Here is a 12,100-nt window from a genome sequence, read left to right on the forward strand (position 1 = left end):
ATTTCTGCATAACTATAGTTTCAAATGCCCATTATGTGTCAGGTTCTAATTGTCTACTTGTAGAGGGGCAGGATTAAGAGCAAAGGAATGGGCTATCCTTTAATTCTGTTTTATGTAGGACACCGAACTTCTCTTCAGTACAATGTGTTCAGTAGATATGGAATTGAACAAGACCTCTCTTATGTGGTTTCCATTCTAAATATGAGTCAAAGACCAAGCAAGTAAGAATTTATTTACAAAATTAATCAAGTCCCAGTTTAAGCCTTTTCTTCAGTCCACTGAGAATGTTGACAAACTGGTTTATATATAATATAGATATTTTGTAATGTTAATTTTCTATGTCCAAGCCTGACTCTCAGATATCATACTGTAAACTCTTAGAGATCTGGGATGACTCAAAACCTTCCTCCCATATGATATATCAAGAAATTTGTATTGTTTTGAACAACCAACAATAAAAAAATTAAAAAAAAAAAAAAAAAAAAAAANCCTTCCTCCCATATGAATATAATCAAGAAATTTGTATTTGATTTTGAAACAACCAACAAATAAAAAAATTGAAAAAAAAAAAAAAAAAAAAAAAAACCTTCCTCCCATTGCTTTTCAGGTCTTGCTCCACCTTTCCCAGACAGAAGTTGGTAAATAAGTTTGATGGCTTTACGCCTGCACTGGATCATGTAGTTTCGTCTGTTGTCTTGGTTGTTCTAAGGGGAAGATTTAGGTATATAATTCTTGAATTGTAGAAGGCTTTGATTTTGAACCTTATATTTCAGAGATAGCAGGAATTTTTGAATGTTCCATGGTTATATAAAAGGAGATACTGGAAGAAAGTTAAGTCAGATCAGTGTCCTGCACCAGTAATCTCAGCTACTGGGTACGGGAGGCGGGTGTAGAAAGTTTGGGACTAGCCTGCACACAATTTAGTAAGACACTTTCAAAAGTATATATATATATTTTGTACTAGGGATTTAAACCAGGGGGCACTTTACCACTAAGTTTCTTCCTTAGTCCTTTTTTTAAGCTGTAGATGGACCCAATACCTTTATTTATTTATTTTTATGTGGTGCTGAGGATCAAACCCAGTGTCTCATGTGTGCTAGGCAAATGCTCTACCACTGAGCTACAACCCCAGCCCTGCCTTTTTTTTATTTTTATTTTTTTGGGTTTCTCCAAGTTGCTGGTGCTGGCTTTGAATTTGTGATCTTTCTGCCTCAACCTTGAGAATAGCTGGGATTACAGGTGCACTGCTGTGCCTGGCTCAAAAGAAGATTTTTATAAAGAGATAGGGATGTAGCTCCATTGGTAGAGTGCTTGACTACCATGCTCAAGGCCTTAGGTTTGGTACCCAGGGCAAGACACACACAAAAATGTTAAACTGTCTTTGGTGTCTGAGTATTTAAAGGGAGAAAAAAGCCTGTTAAGTCAATGATTTCATAGTAATACATAAAGTTTTGTTTTATTTTTAGTGATACTAGGAATTAAACCCAGAAACATTCTGCCTGTGAGCTATGTCCCCAGCCCCTTTATTTTTTTAGTTTGAGATACGGTCTCACTAAGTTGCCCAGGCTGTCCTCACAACTTGTAATCTTCTGCCTCTGCCTCCTAAATCGCTGGGATTTAGAGGTGTGTACCACCATGTCCAGCTACATCATTAATTTATATACGCTGATTATGTCTTCATTAAGTGTAAGGATTTTCAACCTGTATGACTATAACAAGGGTAATGACAAAAATAAATAGGAAAGCATAAAGTAGTATGTATTTTTGAGAAAAATTATTTGAGTATAATTATCAGTTGGACTGTTCTGTGCCTGCCCTGCACCAGTACTAAGGCTTGGTACAATTTTATCCCTGGGCTTCATTCTAAAATCTGAGGGGTCCTCAGATAATACATAATAATGCATCCCATGTTTCACTTGGACCAGCTTAGGTGTCATGTAGCTTACCATAGCATAAAGAGAAACAATAATAGTTTGGTTAGTATAAAAAAGTGCTGTGGGGACTGAGGATGTAGCTCCATGGTAGAGCATGGGTTTAGCCTGTGTAAGGCTCTGGGTTCAATCTCCCACAGCAAAAAAAAAAAAAAAAAAAATGCTGTGTATTCAGATACAACTGGGTTCTGATCTTGGTTTCTGTTGGTATTGTTTTACCTGGTAATGGTGTGACTTTTTTGGTGCTTGTTTTTTCATCAGTAAAAAGAATAACTTAATACCATTTCAGGATTTCTTGGGGGATTGGTTTCAAATGAGATTGGTGATTGTGTTATATGTAAATCATAAAGAAGATCTCATCTATCTTCCTTCCCAAAAGTGAAATGTTTTGACAGTTTCATTTTACCTTTCAAGTGAAAAACATTTCTAAGTATCACAGGCAATTCAGATTTGTTTTTTTGAATTTTTCTGGGGGAGTGGGATTCTGGGGATTGAACCTAGGAGTGCTTTACCTCTGGGCTATATCCCCAGTCCTATTTAGTTTCTGAGATGGTTTCAGATGATTTGAGGCTGGCCTCAAACTTGTGATCCTCCTGCCTCAGCCTCCTGAGTCACTGAGATTACGAGCATTAGCCACCATGCCTGGCTCTTTTGGAACATTTTTAAGGAAAAAAAATTAAAGATAGAAAAACATGTTTTCACCTGAAAATTGAGGCGTTGCTTTCTTTTGTTTGAAGGAAACTCAGAAGCATTGATAACTACCTATGCTAAGGTTTAGCATACAAACCTGGAACAGAGCATCAGCTCTTTGTATCCCTCTGTATCACTAACTTGGGCAAATTATTTATCTTCTCTAAGCCTCAGTTTCCTTATCTGCCAAGTGGAGAGAACAGTATTTACCATATGGTTGTCTGTGAATATTAAATGATATTATGAATCTAAAATGATTACTACTCTCGGCACCTGGGACATTTTAAAAATTCAGTTCATCTTACCTATTATGAATACCAAAGAAAGACCATGTAGACCCTATTTACTTTCAAATATGAGTAAAACAACAAAAATTATGCTTGAGGTGTTATACTGTCAGTCAAGTTTGTTGAATGATTACTATGGCCAGGGAACTCTGGGACACAACCTCTACTTTCTAGTGTTTAGAGTCTAGTTTCTCCTTTAGTAAAGCTGGGATAAAAATAGGTAAAATTCTGAAGTAATCCAGGTCAGTTAATTTCTTATGATAGAGTTAAACAGAATTATAAGACACCTGTCAATCCTATCTTCAGATGGGTGAAAATCTGGAAGAAACAGCCAGATGCACACTTGTAATCCCAGCAACTCAGGGGACTCGGTCAGGAGGATCACAAGTTGAAAGCCCACTTCAGCAACTTGTCAGTACTGTCTCAATAAAATAAAAAGGGCTGGGGGTGTGCTCAGTGGTAGAGGGCCTTTGGTTCAATCACCAGTACCCTGCATGTGCACACACACACACAAAAAAAAAAAAAAGAAAAAGAAAAAAATCTGGAGGAAAGCCTTTATAAGTAACGAAGATTCATATTTCAGAATAGTTTTTCTAGTACTATTTCCATTTAGAAATGCCAGAGAAATACTATATGTATAAAAATAACTTGAAAAATAGTGTGGTTATATTCCCAGTTAATATAATTACTTTCTAATTAATATAAGATACCATTGTTCAAAACACTTAAATCTCAACAAAAATGAAATATGCACATAAATTATGGCACTTGTTCCATGTCAGGATTAAAAATAAGGCTTTCAAAGACTACATGATGACATAGGAAGATGCTTTATGATAAATGAAAAAAAAAGTTGGCTTAGATATGGTATACTTCTAATTTTGTTAGAAATGAAAAAGTATATAGAAGGAAGCCAATAGTTAGATGGTAATATTAAAAGTAAATTTATTTTTATCTTGAAATCCTTTTTGAATAAACATTTCAAAGAAATGGTTCAGGCTGTAATACTTAATGCTTATAGTGCATTAGTTCTCAATTTAACATATGTCATTAAAAATCCTTTTAGTTATGTAGACTACCATAAAACATAAGGACACAAGACAAAAGTAGTAACTGAAAAGGGGAAAACTTTCAAACTAATTTAATTATTTGTAATATATAAATAATCATATATCCCTACCTGTAAGGACTGACTAGAACTCAATAAATAACATGCATAAATCTAATTCTGTCTTATCACTAAATCATACCTTGAGAATAGCTATAAGCATGAGAAGGAGCACCTATTATGTCCTTTGATAATGAGTTGTGTGATTCCCGAGAGTGTTTTTCCATCAGCTCTCCTGTGTCACTGGATGAAGATGATGATGAAGACAATCCCAGTCTAACATATCTTCCTTTTTTACCACAGAGTGAACAATCTACGGGTGTGGCACTAGGTCCCCGGGGCAGTTGAACTTCATCTCTGTCGTAGTTTCTTACAGCTCCACTGTGGTGCACAGAGCGTTCTCGTTGCCAGATATAATGAGTTGGTGCAATGGCCATAACCTGTAATGGAAAGCTTACTTTTAGAATTTAATAAGATTTTTAAATTTATTAAAATAAAGTGTACAAAAATTTAACTGAAGAACAGCCACTTCTGCCAGGTGTGTTGGCACATGCCTATAATTCTACCAACTTGAGAGCCTGAGGCAGGAGGGATCACAAATTCATGGCCAGCCTCAGTAACTTTGTAAGACCCTGTCTCAAAATTGAAAAAATAAAAATTAAGGCTTGAAATGTATCGCAGTGTTAAAAGCACCTCTGAGTACAATCCCCAGTACCTAAAACAAAACCAAAAAAAAGAACCTCAGCCATTTCTGAGATAAAAATCTAAGTTACCAGCCAAGTGCTGGGTGCACACCTGTAATCCCAGCAGTTCGGGAAGCTGAGACTGAAGCAACTTAGTGAGACCCTGTCTCTAAATAAAACAAAAAATAGGGCTGGGGATATAGCTCAGTGTTCAGGTACCCTTGAGTTCACTCCCTGGTACCAAAAAAAAAAAAAAAAAAAAAAATCTAAGTTACCAATTTTAAAACGGCAACAAAACATCTTCAGATATTGACATAGTATTTAAATAATGTCAAAACAGGAAACAGAATTGAAACAAACTTCCAGGTTGTTAGGGTGTTTGTTTTCAGAAATTTGAATATTTTAAGTTTAGGAAAGATAATATAGTTAGCCCAAAACAAAACATGATTCTTAACTTTGGAATGTGCTGGGTTAAAAAAAAATTAATTAAGGTTCTCAAATGTGTGTATGTTAGACTAGTCTAAAATTTGTCATTAGGAAAGGATATGGTGAATAACAACAAAAGTAAATTACTTAATCTCTTTGTTCCTCAGTTTCTTATCTGTAATATGAGAATAAGAGGGCTATTATGAGCAATAGATGAGATTACCTATAAAGTATTTAAGAGTCCTTCACTATCAAGCTTTGTTCTATAAGGCTTATTAAACAAAACATGGACTTTACAGTCAGGGTAGACTTTAAGTTTCTTATCCTGGCTCTGCCACTTCTAGCTGTGTGATACTGAGCAAGTTATTTAACCTTTATGAGCCCCAATTTCTTCTCTAAAATGAGGATGGTATCTATCCCATGGGTTGTTCTGAGATTGGATGAGATAGGTGTGTAAAGTCCTTACCACATAGTAGGCATCTGGCAAATGATAGCCATTTACTGGCAGATGATAGCCATTTAAAAAGTCAACTAGGGAACCTCATGAAATCTACAACATATCAATAACCAATGTTTTGACCAGTGATTATCAAACTGTTTGGAGAGCCCTAAGGTTTCAGGGGTATTTTAGGGATACCAGGAGGGACAAGGGAAGACAACAGGCAAATCAACTCAATTTTGGGGATTGTATGTATAATTTTTGTTTGGAAAGTAAGGGTTTTGCTGTTAAAAGTAAAAACCTTTAAGAAAAAACAAATTTAGAATAGTTTCTTCAAAAAATTGCGTTACTATAACTCCCCAAGATAATGACATAAAGAATACTGTGCTAATAGTATGCTTTTTCAGTGCTGGGGAACCAACTCAGGGCCTCAAGAATGTACATGCAAGGCAACTACTCTATCACTGAGCTACCATTCCAGCCTTCTATTATTTTTTTAAATTTATTTTTACAGTTATAGATGGACAGCATACCTTTGTTTTATTTCTTTATTTTGATGTGGTGCTGAGGATCCGAACCCAGTGCCTCAAATGTGCTAGGTAAGCGCTTCACCACTGAGCTACAGCCCCAGCCCCTAGTTTCCTGTTATTTTTAAAATATATTTTAGAATTGAATTCACTTTATAATTCACTTCTTAAATCCTTCAAAAAAAGTTTTCAACATGTAAAAAGTTATATTATTTTAAAAAGTAGAAGCAAATGAAGATGTATATATATATATATATATATATATATATATATATATATATATAAATGTTTATATATAAACATTTCTGAAACAATGTAAAACTGGGTTTACATCTAAAGTGAGGAAGTAGAATATTAGAATTTCTTATTTTTTGCATTTTAATTATTACTTTTCCCTCAATACTTCTGTATCTCTATTTCCCACATCTGGACTGTCCTTTCCCTTAGTCTTAGTTACTTCTCCCTGAAGACCCAGTACAAGGTCTACATAACTAAAAGGAATACATAACAAGGTCTACATAACTAAAAGGATTAAAAATCCTTTTAGTTATGTAGACTACCATAAAACATAATGTGTGTATATAACTTCTGGGCTGGGGCTGAGGCTCAGTGGTAGCGTACGTGCCTGGTATATGTGAGGCACTGGGTTAGATTCTTAGTACCAAAAAAATAAAGATCTATCAGCAACTAAAAAATATTAAAAATAAATAAATAAATAAACTTCAGCTTTCAAGTTTTCTTGTCATAATATTAATGCTACTTTAGGGATTTTAGCATGTAAGTGTCTAGTTCTCAAATGATAGAGAAAAATAAGAGCTCACTGACATTACACACCTTAAACAACGTTGAGTTTTGTAGCAGTCCTACAACAAAGCTTGGTGAGAAGGGTGAAGGGAAACTGATAGCAATTTCCATTACTAAATGGAAAATTTGATAAACTTATTTTTGCAATAAATGACATATCATAGTATCTTTCCATGCCAACTCAGTTAAAAAATACATAGCCACACTTACTTTCTAACATGTCTACATATTTATATATACACACATATAATTACTTGAATAACAACAGTGAATTAAAAATAAAATTACTAGGTCACAATAATAGAGTTAGCCCAAAACAAAACATAATTCTTTTTTTTAAATATTTGTTAGTTGTAGTTGAACACAATACTTTTATATCACTTATTTATTTTTATGTGGTGCTGAGGATCGAACTCAGGGTCTCGCACGTGAGAGGCGAGTATTCTACCACTGAGCCACAACCCCAGCCCCCAAAACATAATTCTTAACTTTGGAAAAATCACATAACTTTCTGGGTTACAGGGTTATCTTTTGAAGATGTGCAGTTTTCAAATGCTAGGAAAATGACTTCTCTAAGGCATTGGTAGCAGTTGACTTTAAGAAACATTTTTCTCCTTTTTTCATTTAACTTACACTTCTGTCATTTTTAGTGATTTGGGTTTTTTCTTGTTATTGTGTCTTTGGCTGGTGTTTCTAAAATTTAATACTGTTTTTACAGGCTCTCTGTTTTTCCCTTTTTACTTCTCTGAGATCTCAAGAGGTAGTATAAGTATTAAAAGTACTGACTCTGGAGTTAAGACTGTTTAATTTGAATACTGGTATGCTTCTTTACTAATTATGTGCCCTTGGAGAGTTCACTCTGCCTTAGCTTTCTTTTTTTTTTTTTTTCTTTTTAAATATTTTTTAGTTGTAAATGGACAAAATACATTTATTTATTTATCTTTATTTGGTGCTGAGGATCAAACCCAGGGCCTCACATCTACCACTGAGCCACAACCCCAGCCCCTGCCTTAGCTTTCTTATCTGGAATTACCTAGTTAGCTCTAAGAATGGCTATGGGAAATAATACATATGCAGTACATATAGCAGCACATGGCAGATCCTCAAAGTGTTAAATTTTAACTATTATGATTTATTTATTTTTATTTTTATGTTTTAGGTACTAGGGATTGAACTCAGAGGGAAGTTTTCAACTGAGCCACATCCCCAGCTCTACTTTGTATTTTATTCAGAGACAGGGTCTCACTGAGTTGCTTAGCGCCTCACTTTTGCTGAGGCTGGCTTTGAACTTGCAATCCTCCTGCCAAGCCATTGGGATTACAGGTGTGACACTGCATCTGGCTAACTGCTTTAAACAGCACTTACATATAATGACTTATCTTACCACACCATTGACCATCTAATTGTCCAGTTATCACCTTAAAATGTCTAAATAGCAGATTCCTTATCTTCCTGATTGCTTCAGTTCACTTCACTATTTCCATTATGGAATGCATCACTCTTCCTGCATAGATTCACTCCTCCTATAAAGATGTGAAACTAACAGCTCCTTCTCTCACGTGCCCTATATTCAACTAGTCACCAAGTAATGACAATTATAATTCTGTAACATTTCTAACATTGATTTCATTTTCTTAAGTACTGCTATCTAGTTCACATCCTTGCTTCATGCTATCACTACACTATTCTGTCTAAAAACACTGTTTACAGGGCTGGGGATATAGCTCAGTTGGTAGAGTGCTTGCCTTGCATGTATAAGACCCTGGGTTCAATCCCCAGCACCACAAAAAAAAAAAAATAAAAGCTTTTGGGGCTGGGATTGTGGCTCAGTGGTAGAGTGCTCCCCTAGTATGGGCGGGACTGGGTTCAAACCTCAGCACCACATAAAAATAAAGGCATTGTGTTATGTCCATCTACACCTAAAAAATAAATATTAAAAAAAAATGAAAACACTGTTTACTACTTCACTCCTTTCTGAATTCCTAATCTGGAGTCAAGTAGACACTAACAGAACTTGGCTATAATGATATTGTAGCATTCAGACTATGGAACATAAGTGGAATCCAGGAAAACTTCCTCTCAATTTGCTGTCTTCCATGATGCATGAAAGAGGTTGGAATTAGAATATTCTTCTCTCATTGTATAGGCATCCTCCCTAATCTGTAAACCAGTCTAGAAATTAAGACATCACCAAGGTAAACAAATTCCACCTCAAAGAATATGATGTCCAAAAAGATAACCTAATCATAAGAAAATAAGTTCAGAGTAAGTAGGGAAATAGTCTTATTGTTCTGGAGAAAATCTACATATATTTTTCAGATTTGTGGTAGCTGACAAAAAGAGAAAAAAAAACTCATTAAACTAGGGACTCAAAAAGGAAAATGGGGCTAAAAGGGGAAAGCAGGCATACCAGTAATAAAATATAGCACAGTTGGGGGGAGAGAGGGAGAGAGAGACAAATTATAAAAGTCATTATCTTTTGACAGTGGTATATAATGGAAAGTGCTGAATGTAAGTATAGTTATCTCTGTCACTAACTTTAGGGCTATGGACAAGTCACAACATAAACAAGTTTTTTTCATCTCTGAAATGAAAAGACTACTACTTAATCCCCAAAATAAAATATAAATGCATTTTTCTAAACTAACTAATATGAGAGGTTTATACATAGGCTAGATGTCTTAGAGCAAACAGAACACTGGACAATCATTAAATATGAAGTTCTGGCTCTGCTACTTACTTGTATGATCTTGAGTAAATCCCAACCTCCTTGGTATTCAGTTTCATTAGCTGTAAAATTAGAGTGCCACCACCCTCACAGGAATTTTTGTGAGAATAAGAAAATAATTTATACGAAAATATTTATAACTTTACAGTTGCACTAGGCAACTGTAAAGTATTATTATCTTTTTTTTTTTTTTGGTATCAGGGATTGAATTCAGGGGTACTTAACCACTGAGCCACCTCCCCCAGGCCTATTTTGTATTTTATTTAGAGATAGGGTCTCACTGAGTTGCTTAGCACCTCGGCATTGCTGAGACTGGCTTTGAACTTGTGATCCTCCTGCCTCAGCCACCAGAGCCACTGAGATTACAGGTGTGTACCACCGGACCCTGCTTAAAATATTATTATTTTAAGTCAGTTTGTAGCCATCTCAATTTGAGTTCATTTTAGGATATAGGACTAAAGAAATATTTTGATAAGCAATATGCTAGATCCAAATGCATAGAATGCTAATGATGTAATTGTTTATAATAACCCTCTCCACAACAATAAACTTCATGTGTTACTCATAAACTAACTGTTGAATGAATACTTAAAAAGAGAACAGGATAAAGTTTACTAGATAGTTGCCTTTTCTTTTTTCTTAAATTCAATTTTCAGATAGGGTCTCACTGAGTTGCCCAGGCTGACTTCAAACTTGTGATCCTCCTGCCTCAGCCTCCCAAGTAACTGGAACTGCAAGCACATGCCACCATGCTTGGCTGGTAGTTGTCTTCTCTATACCCCAATGACTCAAATGTACCTGTTTTGTTTTTTTTTTAACAATTTTTTTTAAGAGAGAGAGAGAATTTTAATATTTATTTTTTAGTTTTCGGTGGACACAACATCTTTGTTTGTATGTGGTGCTGAGGATCGAACCCCGGCCACTCGCATGCCATACGAGCACGCTACCGCTTGAGCCACATCCCCAGCCCCAAATGTACCTGTTTGAAACAGCCAAAAATAGGTTATTTAACTGCCCTGGAGTAAGGGGCATGCAAAGTGAGCTCAGTGAAGAATTATTCTATAATTTATTGGGTTTTTAAAATGCTTTCCTACTTCATGAATAAAAAGGTACAAAAAAGGATTGGAAGCCTTAAATTCCATGCATTGTACCAGCAAATATTTACTATCTATCTATTTGTATGTGTGTGTGTGTGTGTGTGTTTATCTTTTTGTTTATACCTTAGTGAATGTGAATTGATAATTATACATTGTGGTTTTGATTTGTATGTCCCTGATAGTTAATGACTTTGAACATCTTTCCATGTGTTTTTTTTGCCATTTGTATATCTTATTTGGAAAAATGTCTATTCAGCTCCTTTGTCTATTTTTTAAAAATATTTATGTTTTAGAAGTAGTTGAACACAATATTTTTATTTTATTTATTTGTATATGGTGCTGAGGATCGAACCCTGGTCCTCGCACTCTGAGCCACAACCCCAGCCCCTCCTTTGTTTTTTAACTGGGTTGTCTTTTATTATTGAGTTCCAAGAGATCTTTATATATTCTAGATACAAGTCCCTTATCAAATAAATGATTTGCAAGAAAAATTTCTCCCATTCCCAATTTGTGGATTGCCTCTTCACTTGGTATCTTTGTATTATTTTTTTCCCTTTTTATTGGTTCTTTTTAGTTATACATAATATTAGGATTCATTTTGACATAGCCATTAAAGTATGGAATATAATTTCCTTAACTTAGTCACTTGATATCTTTTAAAGGACAAAAATTGTAACTTTTTTTTGAGGGGGGTCTGAGGATTGAACTCAGGGGCACTCAACCACTGAGTCACAATCCCAGTCATGTTTTGTATTTGATTTAAAGACAGGGTTTCACTGAGTTGATTAGCACCTCACTGTTGCTGAAGTTGGCTTTGAACTTGCAATCCTCCTGTCTCAGCCTCCTGAGATGCTGGGATTACAGGCGTGTGCAACCGTACCTGGCTGAAAGTTTTTAAGTTTGATGACATCTACTTTATCCATATTTTCTTTTGTTGCTTGTATTTTTGGTCTCATATCTAAGAAACCTAATTCAAGGTCACTAAGATTTATCACTATATTTTCTTTTAATTAAGAGTTTTACAGTTTTAATTTGGACTTTTATGTCTTTGATTCATTTTGAGTCAAATTTTATATATAGTATAAGGGAGGTACTCAACTTCATTCTTTTGCATGTCAGTTGTCCAGCACCATTTGTTGAAAAAAAAATATTATTTGTCCCCCATTGAATTCTCTTGACAACCTTGTCAAAATTCAATTGAACAAAATAGTGATGGTTGCTTTCTAGACACTTCAATACTACTTTGAGGGAATATTACCTTATGTAGCATAAGGAAAGATCTCTTTAAGGTGACATTTAAGCATAATCCTGGATGTAGTGAGGAAGTGAAGCATATTCAATTCTAGGGAAAGAGCATTCTAAGTAATGAGAACAGCAAGT

At 35.0% G+C, this 12,100-nt stretch overlaps 1 protein-coding gene across 1 annotated transcript in view; it reads right to left on the reverse strand.

The window, feature by feature from the left end:
• The window catches only part of Spdya (speedy/RINGO cell cycle regulator family member A), a 38,148-nt gene that overhangs the window by 3,577 nt on the left and 22,471 nt on the right, over positions 1 to 12,100 (reverse strand). Inside the window, exon 6 of the mRNA XM_015479812.2 lies at positions 4,159 to 4,456. Coding sequence (XP_015335298.1) covers positions 4,159 to 4,456 — 298 coding nt within the window. The remainder of the gene's footprint in view (positions 1 to 4,158; positions 4,457 to 12,100) is intronic.

This window comes from Marmota marmota, unplaced genomic scaffold (assembly GCF_001458135.2).
Source record: "Marmota marmota marmota unplaced genomic scaffold, marMar, whole genome shotgun sequence".
NCBI lineage: Eukaryota > Metazoa > Chordata > Mammalia > Rodentia > Sciuridae > Marmota > Marmota marmota.